Consider the following 26,868-nt stretch of genomic DNA (forward strand, 5'->3'; position numbering starts at 1 on the left):
AGGGGCCTGGCCGCAGGGAGAGGGCTGTCCACGGGGCTGCCGCGCTGGCCCCCGATGACACGTGTGAGCTGGAAAGGTTAACGCACACTCGTAATTGTGGCCTTAGTGGACTGGAAGTAACCGGGCTCCAGGTGATGGCTGACATGTTCTTGCCAGGCCGGGTTATCATGTGACCGCCTCAAGACAATGGCGCATAGTTTGAGTGGCTGCTGATTCAGGAGTACTGGGTGCTTTTTCTTCCTACTCATTTCAGCTGCCAGGATCGCCTCCAAAAGGGGGTATGTTTTAGGTTTAACATTTATTCTTAAAGAAAATTACAAGGGAAATAAAAGCCCTTGGCCACAATTGTAGTCTGGAGGTTTTGACCTCAGCTATTTGACCACTTCCCTCCGTGGAAATTTTACTTGAGTCCCCTCTCTGTAAGTTGGATCAATTAGTGATGGAGACATCCTTCACATTTAATAGAAAATGGGTGCTTTTGTTTAATCTCTCAGTAACTTGTCAGATAACTCCACGGAGCGGCCTCCCACCCCCAACCCTCCCCGCCCCTCTTTGCTCTGAATTGAAGCTCAGGTTAAAACGGAGCGAGGTGACTGCCTACCCGAGGGCTGGGCGTCCAGGGGCCCTCACCTGCCCGCACAGGTAGGCACACGGGGTTTTAGTTTCGTCACTGGAGAAACACATTTTCTGGGCAGTACAGAGGAGTTGCAGACTGAAGAAGATCTGTTAACGATAATATATGTGCAAAACACTTTGTAAAACAGTACGCTTAATGTTCTACAAGTGGTAGTTATTACTATTATTAACATTAGCCATCCTTGGATGACTTGAAGTAATTTTTAAAGGCCCATAGTGAGAAATGAGAACCACAAATATGTGGCTTGTGAGTCTCCAAAATGCTCACTGGTGATTACAGCATCATTGACTGCCGTCCCTGTGTGTGCCTGAGTTTGCTGAATTTAGTGAGCTGGGTGATGGATGTTCTTTGTTTACTTAATTTTATTTCAAATATTTACATTATTCATGAACATTTCTCTCATGGACCACTTGGACTGTGGTTACCAAGACTTGAATTTTTGTTGTTGTTGTTGTGGGCCAGAACCATCCTTTTGGAAACCTTTTATTTTTCTATAGTAGAGAGGGACAAACATGTAGATGATTTATCAAAACTTGTAAGGACTAGAAATTTAATATAGAATTACCATATGATCCAGCAAGTCCACTTCACCTGTATGTGCCCCAAAGAATTGAAAGCGGAGACTCAAACTATTATTTGCACACCCATGTTCATAGCAGCATTCTTCACAATAGCCAGCAGGTGGAAACAACCCAAATGTCCATCACTGGAAGAACAGATAAACAAAATATGTATGTGCCTAATGGAATATTATTCAGCCTTAAAAAAGGGGACAGAGTTCTGACACACGCTACATCACAGACGAACCTTGAAGACATTTGCCAAGTGAAATGTGCTAGTCACAAAAGGACAAATAGCGTATGACTCCATTTATGTGAGGAGTCAGATTCATAGAGAAGGAAAGTAGGACGGTGGTTGTTAGGCGAAGGGGGAGGGGGGCGGGGAGTTTGTGTTTAATGGGGACAGAGTTTCAGTTTGGGAAAATGAAAACATTCTGGAGGTGGATGGTGGTGATGGTTGCACAGCAGTATGAATATATTTAATGCCACTCAGTGGCATACTTAAAAATGACTAAAATGGTGAATTTTATGTGTATTTTACCACAGTAAAAAAATAATCTTCTAAAAACTAATGATTAACTTCAGTTCACTTGAATAAACAATAATGACTATTATGTGTTCCATACTCAGCTGGGATGAGTGGTATATAAGGAGGAGGTAAACGGTTTGGAAGATAGCTGAAGTTCAGCTCCCTGGGGATATGATATTCGGTGCCTAATACTAGAGAGTCACAGTGTGATGACTCTTGGGGGTGATGATTGTAATTTAAAGGGTAGTTAGGATTAATGATTACCATTTGGTTTTGTACTCCCCAAGAAAAGGAGAGGGGTTATGTCATTGGGGTATTAGGGAATGGTGGTCCTCTGGATTCTCCAAAGGTGTTCTAGAATCATCAACTCAAGAGTTTGGGGAAAATGCCACCTCAGTGTTGAACAGAATCACCAGGTTCCCTGAGGTTCCTCCCCCCACCCTCCCACTTTTTTTTTTTTCCAGGTTTCAGGTTTGGGATACAGACATGATTTTAGTAGCCAGGGAATGGCTTTTAGATGTTCATGATGTTACAGTAGAACCAAGTGGACAGCTTAATTCTGAAGTCCATGAAGTTTGCAAATGAGAATTATTTGTAAGGAAATGCAACTTTATAACTCAGAGAAAAATGAAATAGTCCATCTGTGCTTTGTTTCGTTTTTTTTTTTTAGTCCTTTGGGAACTTTGCTTTAAGAATAGAGATTGATGTGTGATTTGCCTATCAATTGTAATAGCCTTTTCCAAGCACCTGCGGGTCCTCAAAATAATCATTAGTTCACATCTTGTTCCTATCATATAATCTGTGTAAAAAAAAAAAAAGGGCCAACTTTTCCTCTAGTCTTTGAAAGATGGGGTTCAGAATGTCTGGATGCTCAGAGGGAATTAATGCACTAAATGCCTAGCATTAATGAACTACATAATTTACTCTCAGAGAAAAGGTCTTTGAGGTTCTTTGCTACTACTATTTTAAAGAATATTGGGTAGATCCCTCATTATATTTTATTAGATGAATATTTAATCACTTTACATATGCCATGCTTAAATTTTCAAACTTTTTAGTCTAGTTATATAGCAGTTTAACCCAATAATTTAGCCAAAAGTTTCTGATGTCAGTCAGGGCAGGTGGGTGGTTTTGAGAGAAAAACTGGCCAATTTTTGTCTGGTGTTGAATAAATGTACTGCATTAGAGGTTATCCTCTCATATCAAGAAGTCAGGAAATCATTTGGAACTGGTTGCTGCCAGCGTCAGGTGCAGGAAGGTGCCTGTGGGTATGCACAGGGGAGGAGGGAGCTGTGGCAAACCCGTAGCACAGGCAGGACATTGGCCCGTGTATCGCCCATGTGCACGCACACGTGATGCAGATACGGCTGGTCACTCATCTGTAGTCCTTGCCGAGGTGGGGACACACAGATAGCCGAGCTGAAAGAAAATAAAAAGAGGAGGAGGCACTTAGAAGACCACACACTTACTCAGTGACCCAGGTGCTGAAGTAACTGTTGGCATCTTGGGTAATGCTGTTAAAAGTGTAGTTCTAGATGACTGAGAGTGTTGAAATCATCCTGATTTTGACTGTTCTATTCTGTTGACCTTAGTTCTTACTTATTAGACCTTATGTCCTGATGTTTGGTTCAGAAATATGCTACCATAAGTTGAAGGGAGTTATCTTTTCCCATGTGCTCTGCGTTAGATCATATCTGGAGTATTACCTTTAGTTCTGGGCACCACACTTACAGATGAATGTTCATTTGTAGGGCATGTGGAGGTGGGTGTCAGGATGGTAAGGGGTCCGGTGCAATTCGGAGTAATTCTCTGGTGAAGAGAAATCTGCGCATGGCAGGACTGACATAGCAGTTTTCCAGGAGTTAGAAGAGGAAAGAGACTTCATTGAGTTTTTCAAAAGGCTTCCCAAAAGTTTGGACCTTTGACCAAAGAATCATACTGGAAAGCAGATCTCATTCATTGTGAGGAAGAACCTTTCATTGAAGCTCTTCAGTCGTAGAGTGAAATGCCTGAAGAGGAGGTAAGTGCCCATCCCCGGAAGTGTTTAAGAAGTAGCCACCCCCCAGTTATAGACTGAATGAGTCACGGGGGTGGAAGGCACAGCACAGGGAACGTAGTGGTACTGTAATAGGGTTGTGTGATGACCGCTGGGAGTTACACTTGTGGTGAGTAGAGAAGAACATATAGACGTGTGGGATCACTATGTGGTACACCTGAAACTAATGTAACATTGTGCATCAACTGTACTTCAGTTAAAATAAAAAGTAGCCGTATGGCCGTCTTAGGGATGCTTTGATCCCTCACTCTCTCCTGTATTCCGGGCCGTCTTACCATGAAGCTTCCTTCCTTTGAGCTGGACAAAACGTCCAATCTTTTTGCTAAATGGCTTTATAATGTTCTCCAACGATTTGCAGCAAAATGCAGAGTAAACACTAAGAGTAAGCCTTCTGAAGAACTTGAATGGAGTTATGAAGGATGGCTCGGTACCAACCCAGAAGAATGGAGGCAGGAATAACGATGGAAGGTGTTTTCAGACCAGTCCTTTCCAGGGGGGTTTGGGATGGCTGCAGTGGGCTCTCCAGGTCCCCCTGTGTCAGTGCTGCTCGGGTCACCAGCTTCGTGAGCTCCTCTGCCTTGTTCAGGCCAGTTAGTGCTGGTTTTTCCTCAGAATTCATGTGCTCTTTGGTTGGTTCATTCAGAAGTTAGTCACTGTGTGCCAGGCACTGGTCTAGACGCCAACTGATGGAGTCTTCTGAGCAGCGTGCTGTGCGTGGAAGTCACTTTCCCAAGTTTGTTTCATCCTAAGTGTGTCTAGAGGGAGCTTTCTTCTCTCTGGGTCTCAGACCAGTGGATAGCTAAGCAAGGGGGGGGTGCTTCCATCCTCCACCTTCCTGAGGAGGGTGCGTAAAGCAACGGGTCACACACCACTTTTCTAGCACAAGGAAGGTATCGCCTGCGGATCTTAGAATCAGACTGGGGGGCGGGGGCGGGAAGCAGCAGGGAGAGCTGAGCCTCTGGGTTGACCCCAGCAAAGCCGGCACTGGCACTGGACAGTCTCGGTGGGCAGGTCCCTTTGCTCCCCCTCGTTTGCCCATCCTGGCCCCAGCTGACCCAAGCATTCCCTAAATGAGGACAGCAGAGCAGAATAGCACCATATTGATGCCTCTGTTGTTGTGAAGGGAGGTAGATGGTCTTTTCTAGGCTTTTGTCCACCTCAGACATTGTAGCTCAGTTACAGAAGGGACGACATAATGTTTTCCATCCTGTCTCTGGTACAAGGACTCTGCTTAATGACAAAAATATGATAGTGGTTGTATTTTTTAAATATCTTTCATCGAGAGAATACATAATGACAAAAGCTCCTACCAGTTTAGTAGCAGTAGGAATTTTTTCTTTTTTTTTTTTTTAAAGATTTTATGTATTTATTTGACAGAGAGAGAGAGACAGCAAGAGAGGGAACACAAGCAGGGGGGGAGAAGGAGAAGCAGGCTTCCCGCGGAGCAGGGAGCCCGATGCGGGGCTCGATCCCAGGACCCTGAGATTGACCTGAGCCGAAGGCAGACGCTTAACAACTGAGCCACCCAGGCGTCCCAGCAGTATGAATTTTAAATTAATTTATATTTTATGAGTCTCAGCCACACCTCCATTCACATGAAAACTCCACGAGTGTGCACTTGTGGGCCGTGTGGGCCGTCCGTGGGGTGAGCGGCGCTTGCTGTGCGCGTGGACCCCGGGGCCCCGGCCCAGAGGTGGAGGTCCGCTGCCTTGGCGGTGGTCATTGCCAACCACGGGGGGTGGGGGGGAGGGGGCTGGATGAGATGCTCTACAAGTCATGTTGTCAGGTTGACCTCTTTTCTCAAACGTTAGTTTTTCCTTGTGTCTTAGCTGATGATGGAAAACATGTGCAGACAGGTCTGGTCAAAGAAAACCAGTGCCTTATTTACATGGGGTTGAGCTATTTAGAAACTGGCTTGAGTCTCCCGACAAGAGCTTTGCCCCACCCACCGGTGCTGCTGGGAGTCTTGCCTCCTGTGGGTGACAGCTCTGGAAAGTTCTTCCTTTGTGCAGGAGGTTGGCTCTGTGAATGCTGGAGTGGGAAATGGGGAAGGGGGCCTGTCTACTCTTCCTTTACATACTGCTCTGGCATACCTAGTTGCCTGGTTTCTTGGCCCACCGTGAGGAGCAGGGTGACGAGCAGTGACGGTGGCTTCTCCAGGAGTGACCCTATCGGCGCTGACCCAAGAATGCACGTGGCCGAGCAGCCTGAGACTACTTGGGCCAGGCCTGTCTCGGGGGCCTGCTCCGTCATATCCTAGAGCCGTGTTTATGCTGAATGAAGATCCTGAGTCACCAAGAAAGGAAAGAAGTCGTGGGATGTTTCAGACAGGTTTCTTTTCTTTTTTTTTTTTTTTTTAAGATTTTATTTATTTGACAGAGAGAGACACAGCGAGAGAGGGAACACAAGCAGGGGGAGTGGGAGAGGGAGAAGCAGGCTTCCCGCGGAGCAGGGAGCCCGATGCGGGTCTCCTTCCCAGGACCCTGGGATCATGACCTGAGCCGAAGGCAGTCGCTTAACCAACTGAGCCACCCAGGTGCCCCAGTGTGCAACATCTTTTTTTTTTTTTTTCAAAGATTTTATTTATTTATTTGACAGAGAGAGACACAGCAAGAGAGGGAACACAAGCAGGGGGGGTGGGAGAAGGAGAAGCAGGCTTCCCGCTGAGCAGGGAGCCCGATGCGGGGCTCGATCCCAGGACTCTGGGACCATGACCTGAGCCGAAGGCAGAGGCTTAATGACTGAGTCACCCAGGTGCCCCTGAGACAGGTTTCTAACTAAAATAGTTGAAAAATGTATTCTCTCTTAAGGCTTACATTTCAGTTTTATCTCGAAGCTTTACTTAAGTGGTTGTGCTGGGTATGCGCAACCCTGTGGCTCCAGGTGACGTCAGTCAGGTTTCCTGGCTGCCCTGGGGTCCCTTGTGTGTGTGTGTGCAGATCTGCATAGTAATTGTGCTTAAGGAGAGACCTGCTTTCCCCTGGAGTTCCTTCCGGTCTCCTGCAGAAAGAAGGGCAGGAGTTCCCAGAACGGTCATGACGGCTGGCCTGAGGGAGGAATGGAGGGAAATCTGAGGAATCTTGAAGGCTGGAGAGTATGCAGAGATGTCCTTATACTAATTTAGTGCCTCTCACTCCTGGGAAGGCTTTGATTGGAAACCCTTGACGCAATTATAGAGACACAGTCCAAGTCAGTAACGGCGGAAATGTCACTTAGATACATATTTCCTCTTACACTACACACTGTTTGTGATCTCTACCCCCTCTCCCTGCCCTAGAGAAATGTGCTGTTTCTGAAGCCCCTGCAGGCTGTTTCTGCAGAAGAGGAAGGGTTGGCCTCATTTGAGTCCCTGCCTCACCACCTACCTGCCTCGTGACCTTGGGTGATGGCTCCACCTCTCAGCTCCGGTTCCCTCCGTGTTCCAAGGGCATGGTGGTGGGCGCCCTAGATGGCTTGCTCAAGCACGCACTGTTGCAGGAAGGGGGACAGTACTCACAGTTGGCCCAGGGGCTTGAGGGGTTGATTACTGATGGGCCCATCTGTGCAGGAATGATGGAAAGATCTGGTGGGTCATTTGCTGTCATCTGTCCAAAATGTTACTGAGCCAAAAGGTTTTGGATTATAACTTGGCTGACAGGCGTCTTCCCTCTTTTATGTGGGGGCAGCTGGGGATGCCTTTTCCTGGCTTCCTGAATTGCTCTTGGAAGTGAAGTGGGGACAGCTTAACCCTCCAGCTTCTCCCTGGCAGGCCTGGCCTCACACACACTGTCTCAACTTGTGTTGTCATTTCTTGGTGCTCATTAAATATGCCTCCTAATGACAGGCATGCATGACAAGGTCCAGTGGATCTTAGGAGCCTCTTTGAAAGTGAAGCTTGAAGACATTCGTGCATCCGCAGGGGGGCAGGGTGTGTTAATTACAGATAAAGCAGAAAAAACCATGATTGTGAAGAATATCTAAAGAAGTATAAAACAATGGTGGGGAAAAGCCATGGAAATTGTATTGGTTTCCCAGGAATGCCCTGACAAAGTACCACAAAGTAGAGGCCCCAAACAGGAGAAATAGACTGTCTCCCAGTCCTGGAGACTAAAAGTCCCGGATCAGGTGTCAGCGGGGTTGGTGTCTTCTTGAGAGCTGTGAGTGTGGATCTGTTCTTGCCTCTCTCCTAACTTCTTGTGGCCTCAAGCATTCCTTGGCTTGTGGATGGCATTCTCCCTACCTCTTCACGTTGTTTCCCCTCTGCCATTTTGTTCAAATTTCCCCCTTTTTATAAGGACGCCAGTCCTATTGGATTAGGGCCCACCCTCATGACCTCATCTTAACTTGATTATCTGCAAAGACTCTTTCCAAATGAAATTACATTTACAGGTCCTAGGGGTTAGGACTTCAACATCTTTTAGGGGAAACACAATTCAACCCATAACAAATTAAAAGCGATTTATAGTGGGAAATAGAATGACCAATAGATGTATGAAAATACGCTCAACTGCTCTGGTAACTGGAGAAATGCAAGTTAAAATACCAAGGAGGAATGACTCCACGCCAAAGAATGGCAGAAATCCACAGGCCGCCAAAGCCGGACATCATGGAGGATGCACGTCGCCAGGGCCGGTGACGCAGCGCTTGGCTAAGCCGGTGCAGAGTGGACAGCTACGTCATAAAGGGTTTTGGCAACATCCGTTGAAGTCTAGAGGGTGGTGAGCTCTGCAACCTAGTGGCATACTTCCAGATACCTACCTGAGAGGTACCCAGAAACCCGTTGCCAGGACAGAAAGACGGAAGCACCGTGGGGTTATTTATAACAAGGACAAACCAGAGATGATGGTCCGGGTGCCCATCAGTAGAGGAACAGGTAAATCCGTTATGGTGTCTTCCTGTGAAGATGTGAAGTAATCCCACACGGCAGGTACATGACTAGATCTGTAGGTCAGGACATGGGTAGAGCCCCAAAACCACGCGAGGGAGGAGAGCATGGTTGTAAGGCAGTCCGTACGGTGTGAGACCATAGTGTAAATCTAAAATGTGCCGCATAGTATTTGTAGACAGACTCCTCTGTGGTGAGAGTTCATAAGCACAGATAGGAAGACTCCCCCAAATACAGGACAGCGGTACATCTGGAGATGAAGAGGGGGCGTGAGCTGGGGTAGGGGGAGCACGAAGGAAGGACTTCAGGCACGTCTGCCATGTTCTGCATTGATTGCTACCAGCATTTCCCGTAAGAGGAAAGAAAAGGTCAGAAGCGAACACCATGTGTGATTTCACTTGTCAGTCCTGGGTGGTGGGTACGTAGGTCTTTGTCATTTTCCCTGCTGCTCTCCCCCTCTCTTGAGAGGGAAAGGTGCAAAGGAAAGGCTTTGGAGCCAGTCACATAGATATTAGACATTAGAATCCTTGTACTGTACTGGTTTTGGAACTGTAGATGAGCTACTTAACCTCTCTGAACCTCAGTTTACTCATCTATAAAATGGGGGTGATACTTACTTTGCAGTGTAGTGAGGGGTTTAATAAGACAATAAGGTCTAGAATATCTGGCGTGTAACATTCAATAAATGATAGGTCACGATAATAAAGATAATCAAGGTAAATGGAGGAGTTCCCTAACTTTGAGTGCCTTATATTTTTGGACACTACTTCCTAAGGGCAACATTGCAGTGGTCCACGCTTCTCACCGGGACTGTAGGTCGCACATGTCATGCGATAGAGCAAATAGGTGTGTGGCTTGGTTCCATGTGGTTGCTTTTTGAAATCTGAGCTAGCAGAAGAGGGATGGTACCTTTGTGGGGAGCTCATGGGGAACACGGTTTTGTGGGTGGGTAAATGTGCAACAGCGTAATTCACCGACTGCAGTGCCCTTCACACACAGGTTGGGTCCCCTTGGACCTTGGATGGGGGTAGGGCTCTGGCTTTTTTCTTATTGTTAAGTGATGATAATGGTCACATGCAACACAGTGTCTCCCCACAGTTAAAGTCAAAGGCAGTCTCTGTCCCCTTTCCACTGCTGACCAGCACATGTTTGTGATTGAAGCAAAGGCCCCAGATTGTTGTGTGTCTTTGGGGCACTGTGAATGCCAGTATTTCCCAGCTTTTCCTGCCTGTGACACACAGCTCATCATCTTGAACCCAGGAGGGGGTCTCTGCCTTCCTTCTGCACCACGGTGTCCTGGTGGTGTCACCACCACTCTGCTTCCTGTCTGAGTTGGTACCAAGGAGTGACAGGCTTGACAGGGTGTCTTGGGGACACACCCAAGTGCCCTCTTGCTTTTCAGGAAGCCTTGAATTACCCTGCCGACCAGGAGAAGGCGGGGTGTTGTTTGATGACCTAGGGGACATTTGGGGGGGGCGGGAGGACAAAAAATGGGGAAGGTAGTTACAGGGAGAAGACATTTCACTACTGTTTATTCTTAATATTTAAATGCTCCCTAAATTCTGCTTTTTCAGAAAGTCTCTCTTGCTGGGAATTGCCTCTGAAATTTCCTTAATTCCTTTCTCATTCACCACAGATGCTGTTCACTGGATGCACACGATGTAGGTACTTCAGTAATTCACTTATTCAGTGATTCAGTGAAGAGTTAAACGCCCACTGTATGCCCAGCCCTGTACGGGGTGCTGGGAGAGGGCAGAGCATGGGTGGTGCGGGGCCCTCCAAAGCATCCCGTGGAGCTGGCCGACTGGAAAGCAAGGCTGACACGATGGAGGGCTGGTCCCGTTGCGCGCCTCCCACTGTTCCGTCCACCCTTGCAGTCCGGGGCTGAGGGAAGGCCTCCTGGAAGCCTAGGGCAGGGCAGGAGGTGGTGAAGGGTTCTCACAGGGGCCTGGGCGGCGCATGGCTGAGCAGTCGGTATGTCTGACTGATGCCTTGCCTCTACCTCTATCCTTGGCTAAGTGTTTATCTTCACCATCTTGCTCCTCATTTCTGTAAAACTGGGACGGCACCACCTACCCCATCCTAAACCCGAGGGACTCAGTAAGTAATGGCTGTGGGATGCTTTTTGTTTTTAAAAAATGATTATTATTTTTGGGCGCCTGGGTGGCTCAGTTGGTTAAGTGACTGCCTTCGGCTCAGGTCATGATCCTGGAGTCCCTGGATCGAGTCCCGCATCAGGCTCCCTGCTCGGCAGGGAGTCTGCTTCTCCCTCTGACCCTCCCCCCTCTCATGTGCTCTCTGTCTCTCATTCTCTCTGTCTCAAATAAATAAATAAAATCTTTAATAAATAAATAAATAAATAAAAATGATTATTATTTTTTAATTCTGGTCAAGGTTTTTTTATCATACCATGTACCATTCTAGCCATTTTTAAGAAAAGTTTATTTTGTTTTTTTGTAATCTCTACACCCATTGTGGGGCTCAAACTCACAACCCTGATATCAGGAGTCACATGTTCTTCCAACTGAGCCAGGCAGGCGCCCCTCTAGCTATTTTTAAGTGTAGCATTCAGTGGCATTAAGTATGTTGTCTCAGGAAGCTTTTTAAAATTAAAAATGCTTTACTGACTTGATTATTATTAGTATTGAAGATTTTATTTATTAGCACACATGTGCACTCGTGCGGGCGAGCATGAGTGGTGGGAGCAGCAGGGGCAGAGGGAGAAGCAGGTTCCCCTCTGAGCAGGGAGCCCGATGTGGGGCTCAATCCCAGGACCCTGGGATTATGACCTGAGCCAAAGGCAGACACTTAACCGACTGAGCCCCCCAGGCGCCCCCTGCCGTTATTATTCTTGTCTGTGCTGGACAGTGAAGGTTTGTTACTGTCCTGTAGGTTCCCAGAGGGCGACCACTCCAGTAAGGAGTGAAGGGGGAGCGGGAGGACTGCGCTAGGGAGAGGCCTATGTCTCGGCTCTGACCCTCCCCTCACGGGCCCCTGGCCCCCCTCCCCCGGGGGCCTCACCATTTCTCGGGGTCTGCACCCCACCGTTGTGCACGCGGAGGCTGCGGCAGACCTTCAGTTCGCTCCTGCGGGGACTGACTGGGCCCTGCCTCATTCACCTGGGCCCAGAGACCTGCAGCACGGGTGGGGGGGCGGGGGTGCAGGGCCCAGAATGTGTCCTCGAAAGCACCTACTAAAATGTCTTCTGCCCATAGCCCTTCCCCTGCTGGCCGACTTCAGGCTCATATTGGTTTATTGAATAGCTGTCAGTAGTTCATGGAATTCAGCTGAGGCCCCAGAATAGCAAGTAATACCTTCCCAAGGGTTTGCTTTCAACTCCGAGCTCCTGTTTGTTTAAGGGTAGGAAAACCTCATTTTAATGAGAATACAGATGGACACAGTGCACTTTTTTCACATGATGGATGGATTCTTTCGCTGTCTCACGGCGCTTTCCCCCAGACACAGCGGACACTTGGCTTCTCGGCTCGGAGAGGGCATTCCTGGAACACTTTGTCCTGGACGAACGTGCAGTAGGCATCCTCCTTTTTACCACCTCTCCATGTTTGGGCCCCCGTCTGCTTCCTGTCCTCGAACAGTGGCAGCAGCGGTGCCGCCCCAGGGTGAGTGCGGGTTCCCGGCGAGGGGTCGGGGTGCCGGGAGTCAGCTGCCCGGCACCTGGAAGCCCTTTGGGCCCCGACGGGGCTGCAGTTGGTTTTTCATGAGCAGACTTTGTCTTTAACTAGAACGGGGGCGGCTTGGATCTCCCGGGCGGGAAGCGTGTGGTTTGTCTGCTGTCCGTGAGCACATGACTCTCTGGGAGACCGTGGAGCCTGGGCTATGATTCACTGGAGGAGGGGGAAACATGGAAAACAGTGTCTGTCTTTAAGCTCCGGGAACCAGGAAAATGAGCTGGGAAAGTGACTAATGTATAATTTTACTAAAATTGAACATGGGGTTCTTCAGACATTTTCTTTCTGTGTTTGTCAGTGTCTTGTCTGATCCGTGAGGCCCCACTGCGTCATGCTTGCAGTTGACCGCTTTTCGGGTTAGCTTCCCCACAGTCCTCTTCCCCTGCTCCCGGGGGCAGTGTGGGTGCAGAGCAGGTCTTCGGGGGTGCGGGCTGTGGGTATGGCCCTGGCCTCCCTTCCCCTCTGCCCTGTTAGCTGGATGCCTTTAGACAGTTCTAGAGCTGTGGTAGCACACAGCTAGGATCGCGCCGCTTCGCTGAGGAAGTCCTGCCGAGCAGTCTGCCAGCCCGTTGAACCCGGATCGACTGGACCTTCCCCAAACGGACTGCTGCCTCTCCCCTGTGGTGTGGTTTACTAGTCCCCAGGCCGAGTCTGGCTGTCCCGAGGCTCCGCCGGGTTGGTGCACATCACCGCACTCTACTAATACTGAAGTGCCTCTTGGACATCAGACTCGGGGGATGGGTGCTGCCCTGTGTGTGTGCTGGTGACTTTGACATTGGATGGAGACAGGTGCTGCCTGAGCTTGCGGCCGCTCTGTCCTGCCAGCCCTGGGTGGCTCTTCATCCTTCGACTCTGCAGCGTCCCGCCTCCCTCCGGGGCCCGAGCTGGCTCTCCGGCGCTGTAGCTGCCCCTTGGGTCACGAGCCTGCGAGAAGGCGGGGCTGTGTCTCCCTTTCTGTGGCCTTCGCAAAACTGGGGCTCAGTTAACTTTGCTTGAGAAACTGGAGTCTGCTTTGGACAGAGGCAGATTCGGGCTGGGAAGCTCATCAGTCCTACGGTCCGTTCAGTGGCCTCCACGAAGCTCATTTTGGCGGGCAGGGGGCCGGGGAAGATTGTGTCAGGGGGGCAGTTTACGTACCTTGTCAGACGTATTTTATCCAGCTTGAGAAGGAAACCTGATACTGAGGATGGGGACTGTGATGATGTCCCCTTTCCCTAGTGTGATGAAATGTGCATTTAGCAGGAAATGTCCATCGGGGCTGGCAGGCTGCTCGCGGGACTTCCTCAGTGAGGCTGCGTGACCCTCAGCCCCGGAGGCCTTCACTGGAAGGGCCTGTCGTGTCTTCGGAATCATCGGAGGAAGATGGAATGATACACAGGCTGGTTTCAAAATTCAGCTTTTTTGTATTCATTTGCTTTGTAATTCTTGGAAAATTGCTGGCGTGCAGGGGAGTGTCAAACTACGTGACCAGAACGTATTCTTGCGTGACCGTCTTAATAGGCCGAAAATGTACTCACTGCTTTCAAGTCATTCTGTATAGTCAACCAGAGGCTAAGAGGGAGAAAAATCACCTGTAAGTTAAACCCTGTGCCTCCTGCAGCGAATACATTAACTTAGAGCTGATTTGGCCCCACCGTGCGCACTGCTCGCATGTGCTGTCCTAGCACGACTGTTCGTGCCTGTCCTCTGTTCAGTCCTCGTTGAAACCCCTCCGAGGGGCTTTCTCCTGTGACCACAGGTGGATGAGGACACCGGGCCCGTAGCTTGCCTGGGAGATGGTGTTCGGAACCAAAGCTTGGGGCTTGCAAGACTTGCCGCGTCTCGGGGTCTTTCTGCTTAGCCCCCAGTGGCATGTTGATCCAGGCTCGGCACCCGTCCAAAGGGCGTGAACACCCCTGCAGCTGGCTCCCCAGCCCTCACGTCTTCCCGATTCTTCCCGTCCTCAGTTACGTGGCCACAGTGCCTGCCTTTCCTTCCCCGGTCACCCGTGTGCTGCTTCTCTGTGTTCACTCGTGGTCCCGGGGCACCCGCCACACGAGGCGGCGTGCTGGGCGAGGAGGGTGCAGGGTGCGCAGGCTTGTTGCGCTCCCAGAAGCCCCCGGGGAAGTCGGGGCAGGGGTGCAGAGATGAAGACATTGCTAATAGTGGTGTGATGGGTTCCTGATGAAAGGTGTGCACAGGGCGCTCAGGGATCCAGAGCACAACAGCTAAAGCTGCGGGCACGGTTAGCAGTGAGTGGGTTGTGTGTGTCGGGGCGGGGGGGGAGCGCACACACACACACACACACGGTTAGAGGTGAAAGTGGCGCGTCTGCTTGAGGAATGGCAAGAAGACTGTTGTAACTGCAGAGCGCCATGCTTGGGGGCGTGAGGGTGGAAAGGTGGTCGGGACCAGAGTGGGAAAGGCCTAGAAGGGGTGCTGAGCTATTGAGAATTGTAACTAAGGGCGTGATGTGGTTTGATCTGCTTTATAGAAAGGTCATGCTGGAGGAATACAGGTAACGCAGGACATCTGAATCAGGCTGGCTGATTGAGTGTCCGTAGCTGGCCTGTGGCGTTACGCTGTCTGTAGTTCTCCAAGACGTTGCCATCGGGGGGACGGGCAGAGGGAACACGGGACCGCTCTGTATTCTTTCCTACAAGGGCATGTGAGCCTACGATGGAAGAAGGCGTGCCCGTCGCACACATGCACCTGCCCGTGTGTATAAAATTCCAACTTACCTTTTACCTTATTCAGGCAGTGAGGCAGGCTGTGACTTTTGCTTTCTCTGGGTTTCTTAGTGCGTGAACCTAGGCGTCTCTGCTATTAAAACAGGTTGTCCACCGAGGCAAGAGAATGGTTGCTTGTGGACTCTGAGGATAATTTGCATTCCTTAAAGAAAAGTCACTGAAATTTTTATCTGCCACATTTCTAGTTAAAAGACTTCTCATTTGTGGGCGCCTGGGTGGCTCAGTTGGTTAAGCGACTGCCTTCGGCTCAGGTCATGATCCTGGAGTCCCGGGATCGAGTCCCGCATCGGGCTCCCTGCTCGGCAGGGAGTCTGCTTCTCCCTCTGACCCTCCCCGCTCTCATGTGCTCTCTCTCTCAAATAAATAAATAAATAAAATCTTTAAAAAAAAAAAAAAAAGACTTCTCATTTGTTATGAGAAAAAGATTGTGCTGGCAGCAAAGACCATGGTGGATGGAAGGGGCCGAGACCTGAGGCAGAGGGAACCCCTGCAATAAATGGGGCAGGAGGGAGCTGGGCCAAACCGGCGTTCCTGGTCTTTGATGGGCTGTGCCCAACCGGTCGTTCTCTAGCAGATGCCGCAGAGGGTGCTGCCTTGAGCCGAGGTCACCAAGGTCGTGGGGAGGGGTGGTGTTCGCAGGCCCGTCCGTGTTCCCCACCGCACCTGCCAGGAGCTACACACGCGGCGGGGGTCTCCGGGACTCCGCTGAAGCCGACTGCTGTGGCTGGTGTGTTCTGGGTGGTAGAGCTGCGCACCGTGAGCCGCGGCAGATGCCACCCCTTACCAGCCGCGGCACCACTGCCCTGAGTCTCGGGGGTTCTGTCCCCTGGAAAGGTAGCTGTGGCGTCTCCTTTGTGCTGTCGGGAAGATCTGGAGAGCTCATGCTGCTGGAGGCCCAGAGCAGGATCCACCCCATAGGAGGTGACTGGTGACTTTGCGTCATCTTCCTCTTCATCCTTTTGAATGGCAGATCCTTGTCCAGCCGAGCCGGCCCCGAGCACACAGCCTAGCTCTCCAGGCCCCGAGCCCGTGGAGTTTATTCTAGAAGGGCTCTGATGGGGGAGGGGAGGATGCCGGGCGGAGGGGACCACCGAGGGGCTTTGGAGTCACGCCGCCCTGGGTTAGCACCGGGGCTCCTCGGCTTCCCGGTGAGCTGTTTGACCTGAGCCTTGGGAAACGGAAACGCTGCTAAGTCTTTATCCCCCACACGGTGGAGAGCTCCGTGACCTCATGAGCGTGCAGCGCCAGGCTCAGAGCCGGCATCCCGTTCGCCATTCGGGGCATGCCGGGTATTCGCGTCTGAGCGCTCTTCCCCCTCTTTCAGGAGCAAGACTGCCAACGGAGACTGCCGAAAAGACCCCCGGGAGCGGAGCCGCAGCCCCATCGAGCGCGCCGTGGCCCCCACCGTGAGCCTGCATGGCGGCCAGCTGTTTGCGTCCCTGCCCGGCCTCAGCCTGGAGCAGCCGCTGGCACTGACCAAGAACAGCATGGACGCCGGCAGGCCGGCGGGCATCTCGCCCACGCTGACCCCGGCGGAGCGGCAGCAGGTATGCCCCTGTCCGTGCAGCTCAGGGCCAGGAGGGAGGTGGCGGGAGAGGTGGGCTCAGCCTCGGTTCTGCACTTGGAGAAAGGAGGAGTGGCGGCAGCATGGACCGTTTCCCCGAATGCCGCCGAGACCCGCCCAGGCCTGGCCTTCCACACCTGACGGCCTTGGACCAGACGCTTAACCTCTCTGGGGCTTAGTGTCTTTGCACAAGGCAGGGTTGGTTTAGGCGAGGTCTGTTTTCAGTAGTCTTCCTCGGCGATCCTGTTTCTAGGAGGATCAAGGAAGATCCTGCATTTACCTGTTAGAAGGTCACACCGACGAAGTTAAATGTCAGGTTCCTTTGCTTTGGGCTGGAATCCTGTAGAGTCAGTGGTCAGAGCGGTTATTAGCTCCTGCTGGTGGGGAATCTGTGATTGGCGGATCGGGATGTTTTTTAATTAAAGGAAAATAAGGAAATTAAATTCTTAATAAACACAGTTTGCTTGATTAAAAAACCCCCAATATTTCAAAAGTGGGGCTCCTGGAGAAATATAAAAGGAAGCATTAGCATCGAGGTTTGGAATCCCTGCCCGAGCCCATGGTGTGTCTTTGTGAACCTCTGGGGCCTGTGACCCAGTAGGTCCCCAGTCAGCGTTTGCTGAAGACTGACGGGCAGTGAGTGAGGCAGGTGCCGTGTCCCGAGGAGATGCTGGGCGCAGCTGGGGGCTCTGCTGCTGCGCATGCCACGGCTTCCCTGCAGCACCCCCCCACCACGACAGCACCCCCGCCTGGCGCCCGGCTCTGATCGAGTCTCTCGTACTGCTGGGGGCGGGCTCTGGGCATTGGGAGAGGGGGTGCTGGTGCCGGGGTCGCAGTAAGGCTGACGAGCCGTTGTGCTTCCTGTGTGGGAGCCAGGCATCTCCATCCCGTTTGTTTTATTCATTCATTTAACGAAACTGGGTAGGCGCCTACTGCGCGCAGGGGGAGGATGCTAGAAGCTGGTCAGGCAAGGAGAGGCACTCGGGGTTTTCGTCCGGCAGAGACCGGTTATCCAGTAACTATGGTACTTCAGCTAGTACTGCAGCAGCCAGCCACTTACTCTGATAGGAACTGGGGGCCGAGTTACCCCTCCATTCACGGAGCGTGCACATGCCCTGGGCACCGCCAAGCCCTGGCGCCACAGAGACCTGCGTGTAGGATGCAGTTCCAGCCTGGAAGGAGCTCGCGGTCTGGTCAGGGAGCTGGGTGCGTGCAGGAGGGTTGCACTCAGAGGCCACAGGAGAGGAGGTTTAAGTATCAGAGATTGGTTTCTAGGATCAGGGAATTCAGCCAGTGCCGTGGGGAGCCCCTCGATGGGGCACGGGGCGGGGGGCCCTCCACTGGGAAGTTCCTTCTCTGAGCCCGTGGTGGTTGGGGGAGGAAGCTCCCCGGAAACCCCTGGAACTATCTGCCCAGAACAGCTGTCTCTGAAGCTGTAGTGTTGGCTTGGAGCAAGGGTTTCTGTGACTTTGAGGGTCTTCTGGTTGATCCTGGTCATATTTGCTGTGTGAGAAGTGTGCCACTGGACAGGGTGACCTGGCTCTTCTCACCATGGTCTCCCCGACCCTTCTGTGAAGTGTGCCTGGCTGCCCAGTCCAGCAAGAGGGCCCCTGGCCCGTCAGATGTGCTGGGGGCCTGTTAGGCGGGTTTTCTAGGACTGAGGACCTTGAATTCCCACCTGAGTTCTTAGGGGATTCCTGGATGGAGAACAAAGCCAGTGGCCATGGAATAAGTTCATAGCTTTCCCGGGACAGGTACAGTGGCTTTGGCTTCCCTGACATGTGTCAGCGGCCCAGGCCTAAACTTCAAGGCTGGGGTTGGTGGAGAAGCATGTGTTTTATGGCTCTGGGGACCGTTCATCGAGCTCCTTCCTGTGCCAGCGTGGTATGGCCTGGGTGGTCACTGGGGCCTGAGCTTTCTCTCGGACGGTTACCGAGTGCTGTGCCAGGTACCGGGCTGGCCTCGCCGTCCGGGGTGGGTGTCACTGGCGCGCTGTCAGCGTGGCTCCCGTGGGGCGGGGTGCCTGCGGGGCCGCGGCTCTGAGCCAGGGAAGGTGCGGGGACGGGGCTTCCTGGAGCAACGGCACAGCGCTGGGTGGCGGGCGGGCGGGGGAGGCCTCCCACTCAGGTCTCTGGGAGCGGGGATGGGAAGGTTCCCAGAGAGGGCATGTCTGGGGAGGCTGCAGAAAGTGTCACCCCACTTCACGTTTCTGTGATGGCGGCTCTGAGGGGATGGTGGGGTCTAAAGAAAGCTACGGAAAGCCGGCGGGAGTGGCTTTGAGGACAGCAGCCGATGAGATGCAGGATAGGGGTACATAGTAATGAGCCCCGGGGACAGTGCCCAGCAGAATGGTTCTCTTCTGGATGCTCTTTCCCCGAGGCGGCCTCGGCCGAGGGTCAGCCAGCGCGGGCGGGGCGAGGGCTGAGTGAGGTGTGAGTGACAGTCTCGGCCTGGCCCTGCCTTGGGTTGGCTGCGGAAGCTCCAGGAGGCTACTCGTTTCTGGCCTTCGTTTTCGCCATCTGGAAGGCGAGGGTGTGGCGGGGAGTTTGGGCCGCGGAGCTCCCCGCGTTCACCATCTGGAGGCGGGAGGCCTGTTCCGGGTGGGTGTGAGGCGCTGCAGCCCGGCCGGGGGGGCAGGTGGTGTGGCCCGTCCCGGGAGCGCTGGGCTGGGCTGTGCGGAGGAGAGAGGCTGAGCCCGCTGTCCATGTGCCTGTCCCCAGCGTCCCCTTTGTCCCCGGCCAGGAGGGGTCCTGGAGATGACCCGCTACTACCAGGAGTGAGGTTGGAACGTCTTCACGGCGTCCCCACGCTCACCAGTGGTTCTGCCTTGCTGGTCCCTGCTCGGGGGCCACCTTCTGTCCCGAGTGGCTGACATTAGGCTGGACGTTGACTTGATTCTTCTAGCTTTATTCCGAGCTTCCCCAAATTCATTCTCTGACACTTTACATTTCTTCACCTTCCATGACCCCTTCCCCAAGACATGACCCCACTTGGTGACATTTGCGTCAGTCAGGACTTTAGTTGCAAGGAACAAAAACCAGCCTGAGCTGGCGGAAGCACAAAAGGAAGGGAGTTTTACTGGGAGGACCAGGGGCGTCTCCTGGAGCCCAGGGTCATGGGTACGGCAGGATCAGGAAGGAAGGGCCAGCCCTTGCCTGGGAGGGCTGGTGAGGAAGCCAGGCCCTCCCTCCCCTGGCTCTGTGCCGGTCCACGTCTCTGCGTCCTCTTCTCTCGCTCTCTGCTTCTCAACCCACACAGCCAGCCTGGCGTGACCACCCCATGACTTCTGAGGTCAACCTGAATCTCGTACTCAGTCTGGCTTAGTAGTTGGCCCCAAGCCTGGGTCAGATTTCCAGCCTGGCCAATGGGGCAAAGGTCCCTTATGGACATGGCCACCTCAGCCCCACCTCATGGATGGAGGGCACATTCTACAAGAGGGGAGCCAGGGGGATCTCAGGCTCAGGGTTAAAAAGAACCTTCAGAAGGTGGGCTCCAGGCTGCAGGCTGCTCTCCAGAGATAGCAAGACCAGCCCTGAAGGGCAGGACCCCTGCCACCACAGGTTTGGCCCTAAACTCTCGCCTTCAGGCGGTCCTCCAACCCCCTCTTCAGCTGCTGCGTTCTGTCTCCCACACAGAGAAATGGAGGTGAGAGGGTGAAGTGCTGCCTGATGTGGAGAGCAGACCTGGCCTCAAAGCCACGTTCTCTCTGCACCACTTTTGTCCATACTGTGGTGGGTCGCACTCACTCCATCCCCATTGCTGATGTGTTGAGCTAGTAATGAAACCCCCAATTTTTCCTTTACATGCTGCTGCTGAGCCACATCTTCCCCCATCTTGGATGTGAGTAATTCAGTGTTAGGCTCAAGCACGTCCTGGCCCATCCTCGTAGGCCCAGATCTTTATCACAGAACATGTTTTTCACTCCTGTTCATTTCCCATCGTGGGAAGGTTTGCTGTGCAAGCCTTTTGTGTCTATCCTGGCTACTGATTGAACTCTTTAAAGGAGAGGCCAGGGGTAGAGAAGCCCTAATTGCCCTCACATTGACATTGTTCTTATCCTTGGGCCCTCTCAGGGGGCCCTTCAAGCAGCTCCCCTCTAGTTTTCTTGGAACTCCTGGCACATCCTCCTCTATCTTGTCTTCAGCGCTGTCAGGAGATGTCTTTCTGGCAGGAACCTGAGGAAGCTGTTTGATTCACAGGTATTTTCTGTTCTGGATACTTGCTGAGGTCTGGGGCTCCAGAAACGCTTCTTGGTCCTTGCTCTGAAGTGTGCACGGCTAGGGGAGCCGGGTGCTGGGGTCTTCTGGGCACACTTGGAAGGCATGATTGACTTGTTAAATGGGGAGGCGGTGATGGTTGAACAAGTAGAGTTTTTACCAGGCAGACGGCGTGGTGGTCGTGGGGAAGGAGTGTGTGTCGGCCAGGGGTGGGATGCATGTAAATTCATACTTGGATGTACTTCCTGCATTTCCACCTCCCATCAGGATTTGTGTGGTCATAATAGAAACCAAGTTGAGCTGTTTTTAGCTTAAGCAAAAATTGGGAGTGTGTTGGGAGGGTACTGGAACGACTCATAGAAGCCGTTGGGCTACAGGGCACATGCTGAGAAGGGCAGGGACCGGGCTGCCCTGGGGACTTGACCGCAGGAGCTGTGGAGGCTCCTCACGCAGCCACGGAGGCCCCCTCGCTGAGTTTGCTGTGGGTCAGCAAGGTCACTCTGGGCGGCAGACAGACCGGCCTTCACTTTGCCTCTTGTCCGGAGGGACTGAGGGACAGGCTCGCAGCAGCGTAGTGGACGGTGCTGCTGGGGGCCTTGCATGGAGGACTGGGACCCGATGGATGGCGGCCCCTGGCTCCCCGCAGGCGGGAAGAGTGCCCTCCGTGGTGGTGGAGGGACACACAGACTCGTGTTGCCTCACAGCCGTGGCACGTGTATAAGGACTGGGGTGACCAGCTGGGGTGAGCGCCACCGCCCCTCGTCTGCCCGCCGAGCCAGAGCTAACCGCAGCCTCCTTCCTCTTCTCCCCAGAACCGGCCGTCGGTGATCACGTGCGCCTCGGCCAGCACCCGCAACTGCAACCTCTCCCACTGCCCCATTGCGCACAGCGGCTGCGCGGCGGCCGGGCCAGCCAGCTACCGGAGGGCCCCGAGCTGTAAGTCACCCAGTGTCCGTGCGCGCGCGGGGCGGGCGGCGGCCGTGACTCACGTGGGGTGTTTGCATTCCTTCTACATCATGCCGTGGACAGAACAGCTAGCCCCTGGAGTTTAGGTTTTATTGAGGCTGAAAGAGGTTTGTTTTGAGCACACATGCGGCCAGCATTGTGTCTGGCTTGAGTGGGACAGGGGGAAGAACCCTCCAGGGAAGAAACTGTGGTTGGGACAAGATCTACCAACCTGAAGGCCACGTTGTCTCTCTGAACTCACCCCTCGCCCAGGCAGGCACGCTGCCATGTTACAGGTTCAGAGAGGAGACCTGGCCAAGTGCCGAGCCAGGGCGGGTGGGGACGGGCCCTCTGTCCCCAGAGCCCTGACCGGCCGCTGTCCTGCTCCCCCACAGCCACTGCCACCTGCGACCCCGTGGTGGAGGAGCACTTCCGCAGGAGCCTGGGCAAGAACTACAAGGAGCCCGAGCCGGCGCCCAACTCGGTGTCCATCACGGGCTCCGTGGACGACCACTTTGCCAAAGCCCTGGGTGACACGTGGCTTCAGATCAAGGCGGCCAAGGACGGCGCATCCAGCAGCCCTGAGTCAGCCTCGCGCAGGGGCCAGCCCGCCAGCCCCTCTGCGCACATGGTCAGCCACAGTCACTCCCCCTCCGTGGTCTCGTGAAGGGAGCGCCACCCTTGAACAAGATGTCAATCTGCATGGTTTGCCTGAGCTTTGAACAGTCAGTGCTTAAAAAATGGAAAAACAAAAAAAAAAATTGTGGGGGTGGGGTAGGGGGAAAGGGGAGGGGAGGGGTGGTCTATTCGCAAAAACCATGTCGTTGGGATTTTTGTTCTGTTTTTGTACTTGCTTGGTATTCGTACCCGGGGGCCCTCAAACTCCATAGCAGGAGCTGCACGAGGAACAGCTGACGTAGCGTCCTGCCTTCCTGCTTCAGTTACCAAAGAAACCTCTGATGCAGGTCTGCTGCCCCGTCGGGGGCCAGAACTCCACGGCACACGCTTTCTCAGTCACAAGCCATGACGTTGGTGACCCAAATGCTTTGTGCTTTTTAATTTGCTTCTCGAGACCGGGGTGTGTGTGGCTTAGCTTCCATTGCGTGTTTGGTCCGGCCCGCGTGTGTGTGTCTGTGTGCGTGCGTGCGTCTACTTGAAGAGAACAGAGAACTGTCGCGTCTGATTTGCACTATTGGAGGAGGGCTAAAGTTGCCTGGCGGACAACTTTCTGTGAGATGCTAGTACTCTGAGGGCAAACTGCTGAAAAACAAAGGGTTTAAGGATGACATTTCTGACCATTTGTGTGTTTTTTGTTTGTTTGTTTTTTTAAATTTAGACAAAACAGCTTTGGAAGGGGAAGTCTCATACAGGTTATAGGTCTTTCTCTCTAGATTTCAGGTGCTTGCAACTGGACTGCAGACTACCAATCACGGGCATTCTCCCTTTCCTAAACACTGCAGTTTGTTAGACTAGAGCTGAGGTTGGAGGATTCTATAGTGCTTTCAACGTGATGCATGTTTTAATGGAGAAAAATAGCTGGTTTCTATTAATTGTATAGATCTAGTAAACAAGAACCTTAATACTTACTAGCTTCTTTTCAGAATTAGTTTATTTTTGTCAGTTACAGTCCTAGATATACTTACTGCTGGTACAGTTGTACTCTTGAGATTTGTGTTTGATATTCACATTACTCCTGAGTAGTGTGGGGCTGGCAGGCCCTGGAGACGGGCAGGCCAGTCGTGGGTCAGCCGCGGTGTAGGATGCTGGAGTTTTTTGCTGCCGGCTGACATTTAGTTTTTGCATCCCCTGTCTGCTTATTACTAGCTCCCAGGGGAGTTGGGGTTTGTGTCTTCCAACTTCCCTCCATGCAGAAACTGCTCCCTTTCCACCCTCTTGGCTGAACAGCAGATTACTGACAATCTGTGATATGGTATTTTCTGTGCTTCCTCATACGCTGGGGCCAAGGCAGTATACATTCCTCTGACTGACTTTATACAGTTATCACTGCGTTTATTATCGTTATTAGAGTAATAGCTACTAACTAGAAATTAGGCGAAGAAGAAAGCATGACGGACACAGCTGTGGATGTTCAACAGCTGCTCCTCTTTTTGGTAAACGTACATTTCTATCCTCCCCCCCCCCCCGCCCCCCCACCGCCTGCCACGTCCCAGCCACCAGAAGGCCACCAGAGGGCTTACAGAGTCGCCTGGCCAGGTGATACAGCGCACCCGCCTCCCCTGTGAGGCGCTGTGGATGCCCGGAAGCCCTCGAGGCTGGTTTTGAGTATAAGAAAAATACAGGTTAGCTGGTTAATTGTGAAAATCATCACTGGGCAGAAAGAAAGGTCAGCGGATCGGCTCTTGTGGTCCCAGGGTGGCTGCAGGTCTTTCCACAGGTGGAAGAAAAGCCCTTCTCCTCTTGCCCCTGCACACATTTCACCCCCACGTAACTGGGCTTCCAGGCTTTCGCATTCGGGCCCCTATATTTTCTGTAGGAAAAATCGGTGAAAACACTTTTTTTATATAGGTAACTTTAAGACCATCATTACGCTGTGCGTAAAGAATGTACAGAGAAATTTGTAGGTATTTTTTGAAGAACAATTAATTTGTTAATGATATGTAGCTATTTAATTTTCCCTTTCCCATTGTAATCATTCATATTTTTTTTGTTTGGAAAAAAAAGTTGATCTTTTTTTTTTTTTTTTTTTTGGTCGTAGATTTGTCTGTAAAAGTGCAGGAACACAGTTATTCTATGAGAACACTGCATCTGCCTTAATAGCCACTAGTTTGTTATTGCTCCAGGCTACTGAGCACGGTGGCGGGAAGCGGCCGGCGGCGGGCTCTGCGAAGGGCGGGCTCCTCGGCCCGGGCCCCGGCACTGGCCTATCTGGGATAGGCGGGCCCCTCGAGGGGCCCCGGGCGCGGGGAGGCAGAAAACCAAACATTTCACCGGGAAAGGACACACTCCCTGGCCTCAGGAGGAGCACAGTGAGCTCTTCACAGAGCCACGCCGTCACGGTGCGTCCTGCCCGTTCTCTCCTTGTTTGTAAATCTGTAATATATCATTCTCTGTGGCCTGTTTTTCCTGGAAGAAGAAGAAGAAGAAAAAAAAAGGTTTGGCAGGCCATCTTTTTTTTGTACTTAAAAGTAGCCTTAAGAACAATAATAAAGTGCTCTTAAACCACAGGCTGTGCGTGTGACCCACGGGCCCCGGGGGGGGGGGGTGCCCCCTCTGCCCCACGCAGGTGGGCGGACCGCGGCTGTAGCTCCGACTCCACGAGAAGCCCGCTGACAACCTGACCCGCAGAAACCCCACCCTTCTAAGAGTCCGCCTTCAGCCTCACTGTTGACTTGGGTCCCGGGCCTGAGGCAGAAGAGAACACCCCAAGAACACAAGTGTGGAGAGGGTGCGTCCCTCTCCTGAGTGCCCACGCCCAGCGCTGGGTGTCCCGGATGGTGTGCCACCACACGCTGCAGTCAGGGCCTCCCGGGTACCGCTTAGGCCCTCGGGAGGGAAGGCGCCTCCCTCACTTGGCTGCAGAGGAGTGGGCTCTGGGGGTGTGAGGCCTCCTCCGGGGCAGGAGGGGCTCCCACCCAGGCCGTGACCAGGATGTGGCCCTGAGACCTGTTCCTGGGCCCTTCCACCAGCTCAAGGCAGCAGCAGAAACTTCTTTCCGCCCCTGAGCAGGGAGGCACAGATGCTTTGCCCACAGCTGAGGACAGGCCAGGAGGTGGAGGAACTGTCTGGGTGGCAGACTCTGTCCGTAGTGGAGTTCTGGGTTCAGTAGGACGAGTGCGGGCCCTTCTGTCCTGCACGTCCCTCCATCTCCAGCAGGCCAGGCTGACAAGAGCTCACAAGGACGTCAGCCTGCATTGGTGCCCCCTCTCTGGGGTTTGCAGGGCAGCCCAGGGACTCTGGTGCTTGCCCCCCACAGTGGTTGCCGGAAGGAGCTGCTTTCTCATTTCCCCATTTGGTGTGTTGGGCTGACTGTTCCCTGTCCTCATTGCCGCCCCATGGGGGCCAAGGTGGGAAGGATCCCAGGAGTTTTGACTATCAAACACTTGACAACAAGAAAAAAAGAACTCGTGGAAGGAACCAACTCCCAGATCAATGGCAATGCCAAAGCCAAGGTTATTATTTAGCTCAGAACTGGTAAGATCATGAATCATGAGAAATGGAGAACCCCAGAAGCTCCTGGGCAGTGGAGAGGGGGCCCTGGTCCTCAAGGTACACAGAGGAGGAGACCACAAAGGTTGGAGGGGCGCAGGGCCCAGAATCACCGGTCTTGGGGGTGGCAGTCCGGCTCCGGTAACCGAGGGCTCCTCAGCAGGCGGCCAGGGAGAAGCCAGCCACGCAAGGGTGGGCCACGTCAGACGGTCTCATCGTCGCTCATGTCCCAGATCTGTGTGGAGAAGGGAGACATTCAGTGTCCAGCCGCCCGGTGGCACCCACTGATGTGGCCTCATCTGTGTGGTGTGATAGCAAACAAAAGAAATAACGGCTCCCACTGCGCACCTCACAACGCCCCGGTCACTAAGGACAGAGACAGACACCCTAGTTCTTGTATAATGAAAGCAAATCACAGAGAAGGGAAGTCTTTGCCCGGGCCTCACTGCTGAGTGGGCGAACAGCGGCCAGCCTGGGGGCGGGGGTGCTGGGATCTGAACGGGGAGTCTGAGCGCCCCTCACCTCCCAGCGCCCACCGCACAGCCGCCAGCCCTGTGCCCACCAGCCCCGCCCGCTCCTCTTTCTGCCGCCCCGCCCGCTGCCCCAGATCATCCTCTCTAATCGCCTCCTCCTCACGGCCTCCCAGGGCAGGGGCTCCGGCCTGTGCACACGCTTCCCACCCGCGGGGCGGCCCGTCAGCCGTGCTCCAGGTGCTGAACGGACTACAGATGGCACACATGGACAAGCACGGACGAGCTGGCTGTCCCTCGGGAAACCAGTCCCAGGGGAGACAGCCAGATCTTGCCTCTGTCCCTCTCTGCCTTCGGTGAGCCCAAGACTTCTGGGGCCAACCTTCATGGGGGCGGCGTAAGGGGACAGCGGGCTCTCACGGCGTCACCCGTCAAGAGGAG

At 53.0% G+C, this 26,868-nt stretch overlaps 2 protein-coding genes across 15 annotated transcripts in view; one reads left to right on the top strand and one right to left on the bottom strand.

The window, feature by feature from the left end:
- Positions 1 to 24,970, top strand: part of VGLL4 (vestigial like family member 4) — a 194,499-nt gene extending 169,529 nt beyond the window's left edge. For all 7 annotated transcript variants that reach the window (XM_054504597.2, XM_064592232.1, XM_064592227.1 and 4 more), the window contains 3 exons: positions 16,389 to 16,611; positions 21,658 to 21,781; positions 22,186 to 24,970. In XM_054504597.2, coding sequence (XP_054360572.1) covers positions 16,389 to 16,611; positions 21,658 to 21,781; positions 22,186 to 22,457 — 619 coding nt within the window. In that variant the 3' untranslated portion in view covers positions 22,458 to 24,970. The remainder of the gene's footprint in view (positions 1 to 16,388; positions 16,612 to 21,657; positions 21,782 to 22,185) is intronic.
- A 927-nt stretch (positions 24,971 to 25,897) lies between these two features.
- ATG7 (autophagy related 7) overlaps positions 25,898 to 26,868 on the bottom strand; it is a 231,371-nt gene continuing 230,400 nt past the window's right edge. For all 8 annotated transcript variants that reach the window (XR_010411756.1, XR_008505105.2, XR_010411758.1 and 5 more), the window contains one exon: positions 25,898 to 26,192. Coding sequence is in view for 5 of the 8 variants with exons in the window: in XM_045861818.3 (XP_045717774.2) it covers positions 26,160 to 26,192 (33 nt within the window). In the remaining 3 variants the exon portion in view is untranslated. The remainder of the gene's footprint in view (positions 26,193 to 26,868) is intronic.

The sequence above is a fragment of the Mirounga angustirostris genome, unplaced genomic scaffold, assembly GCF_029215605.1.
Source record: "Mirounga angustirostris isolate CCGP_5_RB_7025 unplaced genomic scaffold, mMirAng1.0.hap1 SCAF_1, whole genome shotgun sequence".
In the NCBI taxonomy this organism is placed as follows: domain Eukaryota; kingdom Metazoa; phylum Chordata; class Mammalia; order Carnivora; family Phocidae; genus Mirounga; species Mirounga angustirostris.